Raw genomic sequence first — 22515 nt, forward strand, 5'->3', positions numbered from 1 at the left:
CAACTAGATTGTACTTGACACGGTCGTTTGAATAATGTATAGAATAATAGGATATGGATTGACAGAACATCATACGAGTTGTATCGTCTTTGAAATGTATAAATTATATCATTTCGAGGATGCACATACATAACGCATTGACAATTGTACTGCATTCAATTTTGTTCGAATATACGATTGTTGCTGGTACATTTAGATTTATCGAACTGATAATAATTTGTAATTTATATTATTCATTTTAAGAGAAACCATAAACTATCATTTTTATTAGTTGGTCAAAAAACAGAATAGAAATATAATGAGTTTTCCATAATCACACTCGTATACAATTCTTAATTATAATATATTCTAATACTATTTAATCACTAAGTGATGTACAACCGTAAATATCGTATAGATTAACTTCACATTATGAACGAATATAATTATGTATTGGTGCGCTTAAGGAGAATTTATCGGAAATTGCATTTACGAGTATATGGGAAAAAATAGTTTTGAGCTATGGGTTGCTTGTATAACTTTTTTCAATTCACTTTTGCTAGTAAATGTTTTATTTTAAGAGGTTGTTGATTTTAATAATCACCGATTAAGGTATGTGACTATAATTATAAAACATACAAATATTCTTAGAATATACGACGATTTTGCGCTTTTTTTCCGTCTACATTTTTTTTTTTTTTTACATCAAAATAGTATTTTTCTAATTGAAAATAGTAAAACATCTACTGAGCAAGGACGGATAGTACAGCTAGTATAGTATATAAATAACTATATAAGAAGAAATATACATTTTAAAGTACTATAATTTAAGTACCTAATAAATAACAAGTAAATGAAATATATTATAATAGGAAGGAAAATAATAAAATATTAGTATATTTAAATGTATAAATGCATATACATGTTTTTTTATATAAAAAAAAAAATGTAATATAAATAATACGCATATTAAAGTTTTTTTTTTTACACACATGAACGTTTTCGTGTTAATAGGCCTATTAGTATTACTAATGAATCATAAATGCGTATTTTATTTAAATTAAGATAAACATGTTTATAAACTAAAAATAAAAATGTATTATTTATTGTAAAAAATAAATAACTTCCATTGGTTATTAATTTATTGGTTATAATTTTCCATGTCGGACGAAAAGCATTACGATGATTGAAAGAAATGTAAAAATAATCAACACTTTTAACTGTATAATAATGCACACGAAATTGAATCAATTGTAAAACAAAGAATATATTGTTAAGACTATAAAATAAATTATTATTTTTTCAATAAATGTCCAACCGAGATCGTTCAATAAATCATGCCCTTGCACTCGAGCGGCCAGGACACGAATTTAAATTTTTATACCTTGTACGCTGTTAAAATGCAAAAAAAAAAAAAAAATAAATCGATTGAACGGTTTCCAAAACGGCGAAACGTGTTTGTACACTGTAAATTCGAAATGCGAACATTTACTAATTTGGCTGTACCTGTACATTATTGGCGCGAAATCGGACGGATATCAGCTTGAAATATTCAGGAACATATTTCGCGAACAATAAAATAAACTATTATTCATAACAGTCGTTATGTACACTCACGCAGCTGCGGGGTCCGGAGGAATTTTTGTTAATAAAACATAATTTCGTCCGGACATCTGCGTACACGCGGTGCGAGGGGGCAGATAGATGGAAATCTGTACGACATGGTGTTAGCCGCTTTGTCCGGAGAACGCGATTCGTATCTTTTCCAGGGCAAATTAATGGCCATATTACAACAGTACAACAGCAAGGCTCACCGAACCCTAGAAATTCTTCTCGTAAATCTGTCGGTATCCCGACCTTGGGTGACGCCGTTTGCTGCCGTTATGTACTGGTGACAAGTTTCATCATAATACTGAGGTGTGCACGCACAAACACACACACACAAACACCGGAGCACTTTTGCTTGTTCCCGCAATAAATCTGAAACGTGTTCTCGGTGGCGCGTTACAATCACACGCACTTGTTCGACGGTGGTCGATATTCTGTTGTTCTGGCAAAAAGGAAATGCGACAGAAACAGATAAAAAATATAAATATCAGTAAGATTTTTTTCGAGCCACCTGTTTGGAATTGCATGGCTCTTGGAAATCGGCCAACAATGACAGCCGAACATTTACACACGCGTCATCTCTCTCTCTCTCTCTCTCTCTCTCTCTCTCTCTCTCTCTCTATGGAATAAAATATAATAAATATATTATACTATACGTGTATGTATTGAGCGAATTTATTTTTGCGGCGGGCACCACATACTTTTGTTAACAAAGTACAGACACACGTGTAATTGCGCGGAGCACTAAAGAATCTCAACAGAGCTTCTGGCCGTCGAGCGGGAAAATCTCAACGCGCTTTACAACAACAGTTCATCGCGCGGCTGATCGTCGCCGATTGATTCCACGCACGCCGTATCGTTATTACGACCATGGACGTATTTTATATGTGAGATACACTTTTCAAAACACATTAGTGAGTAACTTTCAAAGCACAGATAGGAGTTAAAAAAGAACTAAACAAAAATCGATTCTAAGTAAATCCGGCATTAGATTAAAATAAAAAAAATCACAAATATTAAGGATTTATCTGATCATGGGCGTCCCCAGGGGGGGAGCAAGACAGGGCACTTGCCCCCCCCCTGGAATAATGTTATTTCCACAGAAATTGGTAAAATTCCAATTTATATTTTATGAAAAAGAATGATGCATAATAATATTTTTTAATGTTTTAACTGTAATAATAATATCTACCTAATTGTATTGTTTTAATTCATAATTTTAATAATGACGAAACATAATAATTTACGATAAATAAAATGTATAAAAAAATTTTCATTTATTTTTTAAATTAATTTTGCCCCCCCCCCCCCTAGAAAAATGTCTGGAGACGCTCATGTATCTGATTTAAATATTAGCAACAATTTTACTTGTAAATTTTGAGCCTGAATTAAAGAAAAAATTTGAGTCCCCCCCCCCCCCGCCATTAGAAGTAAATCTAAATACACCTCTGATCACGACCATCGTACACGTGCTCGGGCCGCGGATCAGTTTCGACGCGTCGAACCGGCAGGAACGTTGACCGATGGTGAAAACCGCCTAGACCGCAAGCAATTGATTTTAGTTGCCGCACGATTGACGCGAGCGCGCGCCCGTACAATATGTTTGTAATGCGTTTTGGCAATATTCCACGGTCCGTGGTACTTTGTTTTTTAGAAATCATATACGAGACGTCGAACGGTCCGCCGATGTATATATTTGGTAGTTTGAACGGTTTGGAGGCGCCTTGGTCAGGTTAGGCTACGTGTGTAAATAATGAGTTTTTTTTTCAATATATCACGCTACAGCATACTGTTCACGCGCATACAGTATTTTTAACGCGCATAAAATCCGCACACGTGCGAACGGTAAGTCTGGTAAAACGCGCACAAGGAAGAAACGTATGAACGCCGTGGATCCCCGGCGATACACGAATGTAGGTTTATAATGATCATTGGAGAAATGTGCGATGATCCTCGATCGGTTTGTTTAAACGAACGTTACGGTCAAAATTACCGAAAACGTCGAAAATACCACGTGACTAAAATTGTATTCGACACCAGTATGTATCTATAACTAGGTAAATTTATATGATGAGTTCTTTGTTTTTTCTTGCTAAACTTGTAAAAATGCGTGGGCTTACTTTTTGATTTTCATTTAGTATTTTACATTTATTCGATGTATACCGACTGTTTAATGATATAAACTACATCAATGGTGTTTTATTATTTTATAAATATGGTTAAATGTTATCTTTTTTTTAAGTAATTTAATAAAATCAGTATACATTTGATTTCAAATAAATAGTTAACACCGCAGAATACAAATAATAACGAGTGTTAAATTATGTGAAACAATATTAACTATGTATAACTTGAACGTATTATTCTTGTGTAGGTGTTTGGTTACCCTTATAGATTGACCTCTGTTTTATCTTAACAGTAAAGGTGTCGAAAATAGAAAATGTGCAATGGTATAGTTTTTCTCACTGATCATTTGTCTGTTTTTTAACACTAAAATAAGTTTTTGGAGTGATTTATGATGTATTGTTAAATAATTTTAAATATATTTTTTCGTCTGTGATTCTATGTATGTTTCGAAAATGAACCAAGCAGAAAAGCATAATGCAATAATATTTAACGTAATTATAGCTATATATTATATTATGGAGAAATATAGACGTATGTAATAGTGGTTAGTAAATCATTTTAAGCTTTAAGAAAATATAAATTTTAAACATTGTACAGTTAAAGCCGCAACTACTATTATTTTATTTGTTCACAAATGTATAATAGGTTACGAATGATGGATGTGAAATGCAGATATTTTAGTAACCATGTTTTGTATTTTTTGTCTAAAAAACCAATAATTTTAAACTTATTATAATTTTTCAATAACCTTAAAAGGAACTCTTAAGGGATAACGTTAACCAGATCACTAAATTGTTCAAGACCATAAACGTTCACTTAAAATATTGTAATAACCTATAGTTTATTATTTGAAATAACTGTACATTGACAATAAACCCAATATCGGTTATACACAATCGTTATATTTTTATAATATTAAGAAAATAATAGCTGTATAATGTTAAGATAGTTGTATCTTAAAAGATACAGCTGAGAATTTCGAGGATATTTTATAAGAACATATCATTATAGTTATCACATAAAAAATTAGATATTTTGAAGATAATATTGTATTCATCACATTGAAAACAAACCCTATAGGCGTATTTTTATCATTGAAATTAAAACATGTTCATATGGTAAACGAAAAACTTACCGCAATTAAGCTTTGTAACCGGTCAATTAGCATAGTCTTTGCGATGCCTTTGGCTGATTCGACGGTGTCCTTCGCAGCATAAAAACTACGAAGGCCCGTCTCCCGCCACTGACAGTCCCATGGCGGTACCTGGAACAATTTTTACCAATTAAGAACGACAAAATTATTATTATTTATTGTACATCGTTCAATAGCTACAAGATAATAAATTTACTTACATCTTAATACAAACTACAGAGGTATTTAAAATATATGCAAATATATATAGCACCTATTCAATACAAGTGAAGTTGGAGCTGTGAACGTGTTTCTTTTTGATTTAACTGGATAATGAAATAGATATGATAATTGGATAGTCACGTTTTACCTTTTAATAACAATAATGATAAATAACCCAAATCACCGTAACTGTTCGATGCCGAAAATATACGGCTTATGGGATGATTTTTATCACCATCGAACAATAGTTTTCGTTCCTAATTACAATTACAGGAATTTCAAATGAGCAATTAAAATGCGTTTTTAAACGTAACTCGGTGCATACACGATGTCTTAGTATATGTGTTTGGAACTTAAATCAATCCACATACATAATGAATGAGAAATGTAAATATTTGAATTAATACTACCTACGATCCACGTTGTTTAATTTATAACCCATTGGTGTATTTTAAGCTATGTTATAATATATAATATACATATTATTAATGAAATATATTACCATTTATATTACATAAAAATAAATGTTGTAAAAGAATTATTAATCTAACCCAAAATAAATAGTGAAATGTTATCTTTTAACTGCTTATATATTTCGAATTATATTTTCCCTGATATTATAATGCGTCTAATTAATCAAGTCTTACTTGGTTACATTATATTATGTTTGTGGTGAAATACTGGTAACGGTTATGTTAAGCAGTTTACATAATTTGTGAAAAATATATGACAATGTTATAATTCGTATGTTAAATAATAAATTCTAATATTAATATTCAACAAAAAAAAATATTTTTTTACTTGATTTATTAATTATGACTATTTAAATTTAAAAATGTTTCTTCAAGGCACACAACTGTATATAAAAACATATTTAAATTAGTAATATAAATATAAGGTACAATAGTATATTATATTATTATATAGAACAGTTGTATCATTAAATTAATTTATCAAAAACGCAAATTATTAGTTTTTATTTCGTAATAATTTTTAGTGTTTAATGCATATAAGATATTCCAAATACTAAATCAGTAATAAAAAATTTAATTCTGTGAAAATAACTACTATATAAAAATAAGTAATAAAACTAACAACAAATTGTAATGATTACGTTAAGTACCCACAATAAATAGTTTTATTCCTCAATTAATATTATAAATATGTTGGGCATTCATTGATGGCCAATAAAAATGAATAAAAAATAATCGAAAAATATTATTATTTTGTTACGAAAAACGAATTGATTTATTTATTTTATCACACCTAATAAATCGAAAAGCTAATAAATATCAACATGATTATATTTTGTCGAATTGATTTTCTATCCAGCAAAAAATATTTTACATATGATATCTATATACGTACTTATGGCTATATATATATAATATGAAAATGAATAATACATTATTTTCATATTAGGAAAGTCAACTCGTTAACTTTGTCGATGTTTATATTTAACATAAATACCGTAGGATACATAAATTTAATACGAATAATTGTTAAGAACGGTAATGTATTTCCCGAAAACCCATTATAGTATTATATTATTTCTTAAAATTCCTAACTTTTTTTTTTTTTTGATTTATTATCGAAATCACGTTTCGTGAGTCGTGTTCATATTATTATAATACCGACGAAAAAAAAAACCGCCTGTTTAATTGTTGCTTGGGTAAACGGATTGAATCATTGACCAGCAGCAGTATCCTCCCTATTATCAAACAACCCGTATAAATCGAATAAACACGAAGAATGCCACACACAACGGCCATCGAATTTATTTTTATTTTCATTTATATTTCTATTGCTAAAAAACACAAAGTCAACAGTACACCGAACAAAATCATTATTGTGCTGTTTTAACGGCGTCTCTTTTTATAATAACGGATTTAGTTTTTTTCATCTTGCTAATGGTATCATATCATAATAATAACGACACGAATTATGTTTTACTATTATTACTATTATTATTATTATTATTATTATTATTGAGTTAGTAAAAAGAATTTACATTTTAAAAAGTGGTAATGTTGTAAAATATGAATGTAAGTAAAAATAATATATAATAAGCTACCAAATATTTGAAGTACGTTATCTTTGATCGATTGTAATTTGTATGCAAACCAGTTTTTTCTACATTTTAATAAATATTCTTAAGTATAGGAAACATGAATGGAAGTATGATGTAAAGAAAAAAAAATACACATAACTACTTTGGGAGATATTAATGAAATATAAATAAAACAAAAATTATATACTGTAGGAGTTATACTATCATTATAGTTAATATTATTATTCGAATTTTATTGACAAGTTTGTTTAAGGTAATTTTAGTAGTCATATAACCTACCTACCTGTTCTGTATATTTTGAAAAGTAATAGGTAAATAACAAATTATTTCAAACAAAAAAAATATATATATTTATGGATTTTTTGAAATTAAGAATGAAATTGCGTCACAAATTGTAAAAATTATCTGAGTATGGACATTTGATTTTTCTGATAGAACAGAATTAATTGTCAACTGCAATTCTCAAGGTAAAAATTACTCATGTTAGGTGTGGTACGAAATTGAATTCATAAATACCGATGAATTATCAGAACGAACGTATAAATAGAATTTTACCATTAGTCTAAGTCGGATAAGAATGACACATATAATTTTCCTGAGTAGGGGAAATTATAAGAAAACGTTTGAAACGATAATGGTTACAAGTTGAATGTTTCGTCTTCAATGTACCTACGTAATAAAAACGATAAACGATTAACTTCTACACCAATAAAATTAATTTCAATGTTTTACGTACTGTTTTATGTACAGTAAGATGTATTATTTATCTATTTATTTTGTACATAAATTAGTTTTGTTATCACTTTTAAAGCATAATTTTAAAAACATGTATAAACAACATATTATAAATAATAGACATGTATCTTTCATGAATAAAATACTTAATATAATATTTTATCATATCAAAAGTATAATCAAATTATAGTTAAATTTACGAAAAAACCTAAATAGCGACGATAAAATATGATAAACAATTATTTCTATCATCGATAATTATTATTAAACTATAAATTTTGATGGCAATAGGTTATTACTTAATTCAATGATAATTAATGTAAATAATTAAATTCGTTATTTATATACATTTTTTCTATTGTTTTTAGTATACTTATATTACATTACGAAGTGGTGGCTTTTAGGGAGGCATAGAGACATCTTAATCTTGATTACGTTAAACATTTTCACTGGTGTAATATATGTCTAATTTGTGTAATATGTATATGTATGCATTAAATGTATATTTGAATAGTGCTGACTAATTTTAATATAGTTTATTTACAAGTATGTATGTATACCTACCAAAAAATATTGATATCCCGAGGCAAAATACTAAAGTCACCCCTAACATTAGAGAATAATCATGGTTGAGTTTTATAAAATGATTCTACTAAAACGTTCTGAGAGAATAAACAAGCTCCCTCCCCTACAAGCTACTGTATCGAATGTATATTACTCTACTGATCATATAACACAACAAAAGCGGAGTGTAATAGCTTTATAGTTGCCGAAGCTCCTTAAAAAAAAAAAAAAATAATTAAAACAAATATTTATTTAGTAATTATTATAAGCAAAAATAAACTTCATCTGATCAATATTGAAGTATAAGTTTTTTATGCATTTTTATGTGGGACGAAGTTTTTTCATAAATAAAAGATACTCAACACAGTGATAAATAATAATGATGAGAAAGTATATTAAGATATTAAAGTTTAAATATTTTTTGATTTAATCTTAATTATATTTTCAAGTTGTTTTTGTCGTATGATATATGCTTATTGCTATACTAGACATTTTATAAAGACTCGACTAAATATATTATGAACTAAAATGAGAAATTTACATATACATTTAGTTAATTAATATTAGGAACCCAATTATGTTCTTATTGTACTTTTTATTTCATTTAGGACACTAATGGGGTAATCTCTCTAGAGACTTGAGTCACAGTACTATTAGGAAAGAACCTTATTTATAGGCACAACCAGAGTAAGGATAATAAAGTAGTTTACAAGTTAAATATTATTAAGCCCAGTACTTTCTTTTGCCATAAATTATAATGCAGATAGTATTTTCTATCTATTTTCTATTAAAAATAATTTTTTACAAATGTATGTATTAAAAACTCATAAGGAATAATTTCATAGGCACGTAATTATTGAAGATATAGTGGCGAATTAGGGGGCAGACTAAAATGCTTATAGCTTAGTGCGACTTTGTTGGGAAGACGACTTTTTTTTTATAAAATTAAGTGTTATTATTGACTTATTAGGTATATTTATTTTAATATATTTTTTTTATATTTGTCATATAAACACGAATAAAAATAATTTTAAAAAGTTATAATAATATATTAATATGTACATTGTATGATGCGTATCTATAGGCTATAGTAAGAATATTACAATTATTATTACAATTTGAAAATATTTCATTTGTAATCAAATAATTACAGTTAGTTACTAGTTATTATTAATACCTATGTACTTATTGGAAACATCCGACTATCCGAGTATAAGTATTTTCATATCTGGCTGTTTATATTTCCGTTATGTGACTGTATAAGCATTGTTTTTTGTACTGGTAATAATGATATCTGAAGTAAAATAAAAGACATGAAATATTTTATTTTTAGAAGTTTTCTATTTTAAAGATTTAATATTTAATATATTTTTTTGATAAAAAAAACTAAATAAAATAATAAAATTTGAAGAGAAAGGTTTTGACCAAATATTGTTGGTTCCTTAGTAGAGTGATAGGGGGGGGGGGGCAGAGTGATTAAGCTTAGGGGCGCCAAAACGCTAAATTCGCCACTGGTTTTGTATGTAATGTTTATAAAGTAATGAGTAAAGACAATAATAAAATGTGCCCATATGAGTGAAATGTTGAATTGAAATTTGAAATTTTCGAAAAAAATGTTTAATCACAGTTAAAATATAAAAGAACTGTTTTACATTATATGGAATATTTCTAGAGAATATTATTAATTGCCCCTGGGCGAATAGTGCTTGATACCGCATAGCTGTGTTTATTATACCGCACGCGATCGCTACACAGCAGCAGTGGATACACATTATTTTACAACACATGTCAACACGAAAATATTTATTTTTTTTGTCCTCGTCCTCTTCTTATAATCTTACATTAGTTTGTATGTATTTTATACCACATGTATATGTGCATATTTATGTGCGTATAACGTATATAATACGTTATATTAATACGCAGGTACGCGGAACAGACACATTATATGGCTTAATTTTATCAGACGATTACTATACGAATTTATGTTTATGATAAAAAAAAAAAAACTAAAAAAAACTAACCGTGTCATAATCCGATTTAGTAATAACCTGCAAAAGTGGAACGGTAACAACGAGTTTATTGGTCAAATGAAATAAATCACAAATTCACCTGTATACGCGCATAATATATAATATACTTCACGAAGTATTCTGTCCCGTTGTCAAGACACAATCTATAAATTATCGTACACAATATTATCGTGAAAAGTATTCCTCAGTGTAATACGTGCACGCATAATAAACATGTAAGCGGCGTGTGCGTACGTTCATCTCGTACGGCCCATTAGCTTGGATTACACTTGGAAGTTAAAAATTAATAGTGTGCGATTCGGTTCATAGCGGATAAAACGAGAGTATATATGGTAAGTATATTCTGCCCGATAATAGCCGTTTAACGTACATAAATAAAATCAGAGTTGGCGTGCAGTGTGTGTGTGTGTGTGTGTGTGTGTGTGTATGTGTGTGTTTCGGATGTGGTGTGTACGGGAATGAAATTATAATACTTTTATATGATATTATAATTAGAAAGAATTATAATACGATTTTTATTTTCTCGGAACACCAATAGTCGCGTCTGTGCAGAAATACATCGTAATCATGTAACATTATATTATGCGTGTTTGACACATTATTTAAAACATTCGATCCAATACGAGACTCCAGTACATGACGTGATTTCCGATTGTCTTTTGCACAATCAACTATTACTCTCTTGAGCCTTGATATACTACATAGTGCCTACTAACATACCGAAAAAAGTCATGTATCATTGGACCCACTCCATATGTTCATTCATTAATATTATAGGTATATTATCATAAAAGTGTACTGGTATCATTTATACGTGTTTTGTTTTATAAAATCAAAAACGAATATACTTAATTTTATCTTTGAACAATTGCAGTTGAATAGGCGTTTCTATTTCAACTGTTGTAAAATGTAATTATTTATTCCCCGCGTTATTACAGAATAATTTTTTATACTGCACTTCAATACACATTGTTTGAGAAATATCAAATAAATATTTGGTTGTAATACATGGTACCTAAGACTTTTTCCATTAATTACTACTTTTAACGGAGAATTGAAATGAAACACAAATCTTAAAATATTTTAGGATTCATTTGATCAGCTTCAGTTATGGCACATTAAAAACTTTTAGTATTATTTTTGGTTTTATTATATGTAGTTCTATAATAAATCCTTAATGGTATTAGATTTAAAAAAGTTATATACTCTTATTTGAAAATGGCATTCAAATCGTAAAAAAAAAAAAAAAATAATAAAATAAATAAAAGATAATATCATAATATCATGGAAAAATTTTAAATTATTTCATTGTTCAACTTGACAACTAAACCAAATCTGTTATCTCGTTTAAATCATAATATGAAATTATTATTGTCAAGACAAAATAGTATAAAATTAATCAATTTGGTTATCATTATCTGTCAATATTTGTAAATGCCTACGTACGCATTCTGAATTTCGAAAGTTGTATCAAAACGATAAGATTTAAATGACTATGCCAGACCTAAAATCGATGAATATACACTATGTTTCTAATATATTAATTGGTGGTCTTTACTTTTATTGAGTAAGTTTAGAATATAATTCAAAAATATATTTGTTTCATCGCAAAATATTATTTATTTTTAAATTAGTATAATATTTACTGTCTAACATACAATAAGTAATTTTAAGATTCTCAAATTCTAATTATTAAAAAATATTTTAGATTTTGAAACTGAAACAAAAAATAGAGCCCTATTTAAATATTATGGCTAACAAGTCTATCGTTTGTATTTTTGATATTTATAAATTTATAAAAATAATCTATTATTACAACCATATTTAAATAATAATGGTACTCGATTAAAAAAGTTACGGACATTTTTTCTATCCATATATTTGTCAATTTATACAAGTATATTTTTTGCACTCAAACGAGTCCACTCGCATAAACATGCGGTGATCATTGGATGAGTTTGGCCAATGATGGTCATTATATACATAGAAATACAGTTCATAAAAAAATACAACGCTATTGAATTGAAAACAATAATTATTAAAACGTGTTTATAGCATTTATGCACATTATATTAGAGGTATAAAGATAAATGATATGGTACAAATTATTCTCTCGACTATTTTTAAACATTTAATTTATTGTTTTTTTTTTTTGCATTAACTATATGTATATATGGACTGTCGAGTGTACCTATAATTTTCTACCGAAAGAGACAACAATTATTTAACCTAATTAATTAAAGTATAATTGAAATATTATACAGTTTATTGACGTTTAAATAATATTATACTTTTAAACTTACAAAAATCTAAAATAGTAGATACTTAGTTATAGTTATGAACTAATGAGGTCATTTGTAACTTAAATACATAAAATTGAAAATATATTTAAAAAATATATTTTATCCTACATAACATATTAAAAGTTGAACATTATTTTTCTGTTGCTCAGTAAATGAGTATCCATCACATAATAGTTTTGAAAAGTTACTAATTTAGTCATATATATTAAATGCCGACAATTACATTGTAAAATCTCGATTACTGTTTGGATTAATTTTATAAAAACTGTTCTACCCAAATATCATTTATGTTTTCTCAAAACCGGCATAATACTAGACGTTGCCGTATTTATCTAAGTCAAACGGCTGATATAATACTATACTTTCATAGATCGTATAGAACTGGATAACAATTATTTATTTAATATTATTATGTAAATTATTTGCAGATAATATAGATCTATAACATTAATAAGTAATTCTTTCAAACGTATTTTCAGTTCTAATTAAATTCAACAATTTAAAGGGTTAAAACAATTATAAAAGATGAATTATTCTTTCGAATAATGAAGGTATATCAAAATTCTATATAGACAATATTGTTTCATTGATGCTTCATGTATAAGAATGATCAATGAACCTATTCAACTATTCAACATAAAAAATATTTAATTAAACATTATTATAGAGTTCATATAAAATATAGATATTATGTAAATAAGATAAATACTTGTAAAATATAATATATATATAGGTATATACCCCCTTAATTAATTATAACAAAAATAAATATTGTTCATTATAAGGTTACTTATTTACATACCGACTATATTACGAAGTTGTATTTTATATTATATAATTATCCTAATATTATATATTTTAAGAATTAATTCATGTATTTATATATCATAATCATTTTTAGAAACGTTTTTAATATTATCACAATAGTTTATTTATAAAATTATTGGAAATGTAAAGAATTTCAAAATCTAACGTCGCTGCTGAATAAGATTATTTTATTTAAAAGTTAATATACATTTGCATGTTTAATAAACGTATAGATTTCTACACATGATACACATAATTTTATAAATTCGTTTGATTTAATTGTACGCCAATAATTGAGTAAATTATATTAAAACTAATAGTGCTCAAATCATTTTTTGAAATATATTATATTACGTCAAAAGTATTTTTATGGTTGTAATAATAGGTACATTTGTATGACAGTTATGACTTAATAAGTAGTGTTTTCTGCTATAATAATGTTGCCAATATCATTGGAAACCTAAAATTGATCTAAAGAATAACTTTATGACAGTTTTATTTATTTCACTGTCCAATGAACTAAAATATTATTATTTTTTCTTATCATAAAAAAAATAAATATATTACCACAGAAAAAATATAGAAAAACACAAAGTAATAATAATAACATTATTGTTGACGAAATATAATTATAATAACAGTCTTCATGCATACAATATACGAGTAAAATGTGCTGTTTTAACAAAATGGACATAACAATGTATTCAAGATTTAATATGAAAAATAAACAAGGACATTTTTTAAAGAAAATGATTAACATAAATCTTTTATGGGTACTAATGCATTGTTATAAATACTAAATAGAACTATTTAAATACAATTAAGATTTAGTCCCTTATTATTTTGTAACAATATACCTAAGTGTTGTACATTTTATAGTAATCATTTAAACTAAATTTCAAATTAAAAGCATAAACATATTAAATATATTACTTAAATTTTAAATATTTATCTGAAATGGACATAATAATAACGATGCAATAAATATTGCCTATACACGTATTACATTTCATTATATTCCATTCTGTTAAAATATTATTTTTTCGGTTTGTTCACTTAGATTTATTGCTGTATTAACAATCTGATTAAACACTTTCTTTTTTTTTTTTTGTAATAAATAAAATATGAAATCAGTTTTAGAATTTAACACTACATTGTTATATTTGATAGGTCTCTTATTCTAATTCCTATGTAATATACACATGGACTAATCCAATAGTTTTTAATTTACCTAGTGATAGACTATTGGCGTATTTAAAATATATATTGGTGTATATAAGTTGCCTCCTTGTGCTAATTTTTTTTTTTTCTTAAAGTTTTTTACAGTTTCAATATTAATTTTGTCTTTTAAATATATTAATGGTCCCTAAAAATATGACCGAAGAAATTACTTTATTCTTATTTATTTATCTTCATTGAATTACGTTATAACTAAAAATATGCATATGTTGTCACTAAAGTAATTATAGTAAGTAGATATCCCTTCCCCCCAGGAAAAATCACAAACATGTAATTGATAGCAAGTATTTATTATAAACTTTAGAAAGTGAATTATATTTACGAGAATCCGATAACTTGCAGCTACCTTATCTTTAATAGCATTTGCGTTAAGTACATTAAAAACAAGTTTATAAAAGTTTATTTATAATCGTAATATACATAAAACAATAAATTTAATTTGTTAATCTTAATTTATTCGGATTTCATGAAAATAAAATATATTATACATCGAAGTATATGCATTTAATTTTTATTTAATGATTATTTATTATATTTGTTAAATATTCAATAATCAAAACTAAAGCTTATACAATATGACCGAAATAATTTATATAACCATACGTATTTAGAATAATTTTTATTTTTATTAAAGGTGATTATGTTGGAACTTAATTTTCATTAGATATATATTAGAAAATTATTTGTTTTGAAACCAGTGAACCACATTTTATGTGTGCACCTTTTATAATCGAAAAATGAAAATAGCAATTGAATATAAAACAAAATGCTCTATAGGTAATATAGTTATTGTATGATTATACTAATAGTATAATTAGTTAATGTATATAATTAGTAATCTTGGGAAGTTTTATCTAGAACACGCTTAACACTTATCATCACATGACTGAAGTGACGTTGTATAGGTGCTATACTAAATTTATAATCTATTCTCTGCTTAATAATTTATATAAATTTGGGAGTTCAGTGTTATTGTTTTCATTTATATTTAAATAGCCAACGATAAATAGTACGCAAGTACCACGCTAGTAATTGTTACAATATTTAGGCTTCCGTTAACATATCACGAGTAACAGAATTATGTGAGTAAACCGTTGACCATTGAAAAACCGGCTTTAATTATTCGTACGCCAAAGTGATTTCATCCGGAATGCAATATATAGGTTATTTGCATTGCCATCTCAAGCATAATAATTTACTCAAAGGGTTTAACCGGTCCAACGGCTAAATTATGTCCTGCACGGCCCGCGATATCACAGACCACTGAACTCGATCGCCGTGCTAATGCTTATATTATACCTTATTTGTATATCCCAAAAACATGAATACCGGCACACAGAAATTCACGTTTATACACAAACGGCCTACTACACGATGTTCACATCTAACGTGTCTTTCGCCTAGTGAGATCTATCCTTATCAACTTGTAGACATCAACTAAGTGGCACGTGTACGGCAACCAAATCAAGGACAAGCCGGAGTTTGGCCCGGCTAAATGAAATCTCATCATCTTCGAGTCTCTGACCTCATATACATATACGTTTTTTTATGCATATTATAACCATAGTGATCGTAGTTTATATTATGTAAAATATATTTTGTCACTAAGCCGCGTACGCTAACGATATATGATTTTAATTTAAATATTATGACCCGTTATGCAAATGGTTGAAAACAATTGCTAGTGAAAACCGATATTTATATATACTCAGTATATACACATTTTATCATTATAGTTTTATAACAAAAATGTTTAAAGATCCAACAAGTCACAACTATTTCTATAAGATATAAATACATACGGTTTGAAAAATAAATGACAGATTGAAAAATAATTTTATAATGCATATCGGAGATAAAACAAATTTCAATTTAGATAGTTGTTCTAAGTCTTAGAATTCAATTTTAATTATTTAATAAAGAAATTATGTTAAAAAGTTCTTTAAAGAGGGTTAGTTTAAAGTATTGAAATAAATGTTATCAATTTAATTTTAAAGTTGGTTTTCTAATAAAAATACGTACCAAAAAAAAAAAAACTTAGTTTTACAAAAAATTACAAATACTATAACTACATTTCATACAAAATACCAAACCAAAACTACAAGTATTTTAAATATTTAACTATGAGTAATTCTTTATTTTTACAAAAAAATGATTAATTAAAACCTAAAACGTTTTGAATCAAATGTATGTTTATTATATTTATTTTATTCAGAGTTGTATGTGATTATATACGTATTGAGCAACAGCTTGTTTCGTGAAAGGAAGATTCAAATGTTTTTTCTAACGTCTCCATCCAGGTTATGTTACAATAACGTTAGTCACGGATTAACATTGCGTCACATTTTTTTTATTCCATATTAAATTACTATCATATTTACTAAAAATGTTATACGATAAAACGAACTAAATACTGTTTTACTATTAACTTATACTTAAAATATAAGTTTCAAAGTAAAATTGCGCCTGACTGTTAATAGTTTTTAAATGTATTTCCGTCTTAATCACTACAAAAGTACATGTTTACTACAAGATATAACAATATGTATTGATAATCAACGAATTAAATGTATAGTAATATATTTACGGTTTATACCCTTAGCTACTGCACAATTTCCATATACAAATCACTGTTACAAAAATATTATATTATATGGTAAATAGAAAATTATTATGAAATCAAAGTGATTAATAAATCATGGTGATTAATAAAGGATTTATGCGGCCATTAGTAAATTATGCAGTTTTGCGACAGCTCCATTTACTTACACGTGCATAAATGCATTAGGGCTCGCAGTATTGTGTATACATTGGAATCGTCTGACCTAATGGGGATAATATTCGTTTGTATGATAGACTGGCGATTGTACAAAACCCGGTGTAATAATAATTACAGTAGTATAAATCATTTAAATCTACGAGATTACCTTGTCGATACAGAATCATTGCTCATTCTCGGCTGAACAGCAGAAATGTAGCAACCTTGCAATATGTCTAGCGATATTGGGTATTAGCACGCTATTATTATTATGTTGTCTTTTATTGGTTCTTTACGAGCAAAACAGTCCACCAATCGTCTACCAGATAGTATACATGCATGTATTTATAGTGATTCAAATGCGAAAATTGCACACACAAGACATAATTTAAAAAAATACAAACACGCTTAAGTTACGACATCAAAGTAAATCACTCGAAAACAATTTTACCTAGGTACAAATAAAACGATTTTATACGATACGTCTGTGTGTTGGACATCTAAACTACAAGGGAAAACAATTTAAACTCATACGTCATAGTCTGTATGGTACGCGTATAAGATTAATACGTGGGATATAGCATTACATAAAATAAATTGGAATAAGCAAAAAAAAATTTCCGGCTTAGCACATTAAATCAATGTGAAATATGTTTGCATACCTTTATGCATACATTGCTTGTATATCTGAAAACACAATAGATAGCTATATACACGACAATTTCCGCTGGAGGCGTGATATCGGAGTTATAGATTTATTTATCCCACAATAAATTTGTTTTGAATGTCGAACCTGTTTGTTGGACGGAGCGAAAAATTAAAATTAAAGGTGCGAAGTGTTCGTGCAAAATCGATTATTGTTATTTGAATATTGTTGATTATTATTTGAATTATTTTATTACCAACTTATTAGTAAACATATAATAAATCAATTATTTTCCTCCTCTATTAAATATTAATTTATTTATTGAAAAAAATACAATCTGGTTTGATTTGATTAACAGAGCGTGTGTATGTATAATTAACACCCAATATTTCAATTATTAATTCACCTTAGCTTTGATTTAATGAAAACTACTTCTTGTTAGTTTTATAAAAGTGCAATTAATATAAATTAATTTCTATATCACACGAAATAATCAAACGATTTTTTTTAATTAATCATTAAAAAAATCAAATATTTTACGAAAAAGCATTTTACATAATTATACTTTTACTAAAATATAATTGTTAATTATAACCCAACGATCCTTATATAAATCCAATTTTAAATCAATTTATTGAAAATTAATTTAATATTGGCTTTCATACATTTAATAAATATATGTGTTTTGTAATGTAATTCAATTATAGAAAAACCTTGGTTAGACATAACATATAATGATAAAATTACAAATCAATTTGTTGGCACATCATAAGAAATAAATATATATAATTATATTAATAGGGTAGTAATCCTGAACAATCATTTTTATTTTTATCTAATCAATACTTGTACAAAATTGAGTTAAAAAATAACAAAATATTTATAAATACCGGTAATTATGAGTTTTGTGCTGAATCTCAATTAAAAGTAAACAGAACAAAAATTAAGCACCTTATATGATATAGGTATATATATAAGGTACTATAAAGTAAATTAACTTACTTATTTATAATAATGTATGCCAAACAGACAAGAACATTAAAAAAAAAAAAATTAATTTAACAACATCATTAACTTATACTCTTATCTATGATTATACTCTTTTGCAAATATTCATTATTTTGTAAATGCCATTGTATTTTAATGTTAACTTACTTCATAGAAACAAAATATCTATCCATTACGAAACAAATTCTGTCCTTACTATCCAAAAATATAGACGTATGCATAAGGGGTTTCGAGTGTGATTTAAAAATTTTAAAAATTAAAGTTATGTTTTTAAATTATTTATACATTACAATTTATTACATATACCTAAAAGTTTTGTTAAAATAGGGCCAAAAGTATAAGTAGTATATCTCCTGATATACAGGTCTGCGCATGCCTATTCGTACGTCCACAATGTATATATTACTCGAATTTCGTTTAACACTATTTCAAAAAAATCAAAAAATTATATGGTTTTAATATGTTTTAAAATTAAAACAATATTAACAGTAATCAACTGTAAAATCTTAAAATAAAACTAAAATATGCAAGACTGCAAAATTGATGATAATATAGAACAGTTTCTTCGTTCACGCTCAGAAAATCATGTAAATACACCAGATTATCACATTTACTTAGTATGCAGTTTCATCGTAAGGTTTGTAAACTATTTCAAATTAATAAAAAAAAAAAACGCACACTTCAGAATAAAATAAACAATTTAATCAAATTGATATAATTTAACGACACAAAGTTAAACATTCAAAACTAAAATTCATAAATATATATAAAATATCTAATAATAAGATAATTTATAATATGATATGATTATATCTGTATAATTTTTTATAAGTTTATGGACTATTAACCCTTTAAAATATTTGATAGACCAAATTAAAACATACATTTAAAATACAATAAAATATGCAAATAATATATTATTTATTATAATTAATTCTGGACTATTATTTGTTAAATGATTTAGAATGTTGGATTTAAAAGAAATCTCTGAACATGCTATTAATATTGACAACAATGATTTTACAAGAAATAATGTATTCATAAAATGCATTATAAAATATTATAAACTACAGAATATATATATTTGACAGAGAAAGTTTTAGGCATACATTTTATAATGAATTGTCCTGAGCCCTTGCCTTAGTTAGAAAGGGCATAATTTATAATCTACACAACAATACTATGGGGTTTACGATCATAAATACGTATGAAATTCGATACTCTTTTATACAAACACCAATCTTATAAATCTGAAAACTACTTCCTGTGAATTTATTTTGAATATAAATTTAACCGTTATTAACTTACAAGTATTATTCTTTTTAAATGCCCGGGTTTTTTTATTTATAAATTAATCATAATACGGTGTTTATTTTTAATAATGTCCTCAAGAAATAGATATCATATTTATTTTTACTGAATAGTTGACAGATTAACAGATGATTGATGTGCTCAATTGTTAAGAAACTGAGCACACTCTGTTACCACTTAATTTTAATACGCGTGCACGGGTTACAGTCGGAGACTTCAATGCCCTATAAATTATTGTACAAATTACTCCTCAGGGAAAAAGAACAAAAACAAACGTGAATTCTTTGGATATAAATTACCTTAACGCCCAAGAACAATGCTGAATAAATAATAAAAAAAAAAAACTAACTAGTATTTGTTTTTTTTTCTATCGTAAATGGTGTTATTATCATGTTAATTCGTCCCTCCTACGTGTGTGTGGTCCTACCTTTCTTGAATTAAATATCTTAGCTAAAAAAGATTAAGGTTATGTTCGACACAGTTTTTATTGAACACACAGGCTGTTTTCGACCGGTTTTTCATCCCCCAGACTAGGCGTTTTATCACATTTTCACCTGCAGGGGTCTGGTACAGAGGAAGTTCTAATCTGATCGTGAATTGAGTAACTATATATAATCAATAATTTGGACCCAATTTATGAGTTTTTAAATATCCTATGATATCCCTACAGATATTGAAAAAATACATGCGGGACTGAAACTCCTTCCCTGTGATATAATTATGCAATGTATACACAATTTTGAATTTATTTATTTTTACAGTAGGTAGTCGATATATTTATTTAATTACTATATCTAAAAAATATTGATTAGTTCTTTATCTTGTATAAACTAAAATTATCGTTAACTAGAATTGTAACTGGCATGGTCATTATATTAACTGAACAAAATTGAAATTGGTATTACTCAGCTAAGTTATGACAAATACTATTTTACCATATGCTCATTACATTCAATGGATAAATAAAACATTTAATAACCATCACACGTTTTTATCACTGAAAATAAATTCATTGATGCATCATCATATTTTAATTAAAACTATTTGAATAAAATAATCATGAATCCTCTCATATTATGGGTAAATACATAAAAAAACAATTGCATCTTTTATTTTAAATAAAAGTTGAATAATAAAACAGTTTATTAGAAACTCGATTGAATCTGTATTTGCATTAATATATTTTACATAAATAACGAACTAATAAAATGAATAAGCAAAGTTACCTATTTATACATTTAACCTCTAATTTTCATAGATGGATAGAATAATCGAAAATACTGGGAAGTATTATGATGGAAAAATAATAAAACACAAATATTTCCCTGTAGTCATTTATTTATTTCGCAAATTGCGATAGGTAAATATCATATTAAAATTATTTTTCAAATTTTTTGAAAATATTTTGAATGTATAAACTCCTGGCTGCTATAAATAGTTGATATATGATGAAAAACTTTTTAAGTGCCTACTAAAAATTGAGCATTTCTCAAGAAATGTATTTCGTTTAGAGTACATAATGGTAAAATACTTTTAACTGTACAATCAATAACTATTGAAACCGTTACCTACACCAATGTGACCAAATAGAATAACAAATTAACAAACCAATTCTGCATAATATTACATTTTATACACAATGTCGTTTTAGTGTTATTCATTTTTATATTATTTATTAATGACGCTGCTATATAAAATGTTGTCATGATCAAAACAAGGGCGTGTGAATAACTAACTACGGGCGCCAAATGACTGTTAAATATGAAATAGAACATGTTGGGTGTTGCGAAATTTCACCGATGATTATCGAATGTGCAATATTCAAACGTGAACTCATTAAAAAGGGTATCTGTAATTATTAAAAAGCCCACCCATTATCCAATACCGGTTCGTTTGATGTATGACCATATATTGCCTGATGTGCATTCTATAAATAGTAATACAAATAGACAATATAGAAATTAAAATGCAT

At 26.8% G+C, this 22515-nt stretch overlaps 1 protein-coding gene across 1 annotated transcript in view; it reads right to left on the minus strand.

Annotated features, from left to right (window-relative positions):
* The window catches only part of LOC112689647 (rho GTPase-activating protein gacU-like), a 58859-nt gene that overhangs the window by 16645 nt on the left and 19699 nt on the right, over window positions 1–22515 (minus strand). Inside the window, exon 3 of the mRNA XM_025563452.1 lies at window positions 4850–4978. Within this exon, the coding sequence (XP_025419237.1) occupies window positions 4850–4882 (33 nt within the window). The 5' untranslated portion in view covers window positions 4883–4978. The remainder of the gene's footprint in view (window positions 1–4849; window positions 4979–22515) is intronic.

This window comes from Sipha flava, unplaced genomic scaffold (assembly GCF_003268045.1).
Source record: "Sipha flava isolate LNK unplaced genomic scaffold, YSA_version1 45_pilon_pilon, whole genome shotgun sequence".
NCBI lineage: Eukaryota > Metazoa > Arthropoda > Insecta > Hemiptera > Aphididae > Sipha > Sipha flava.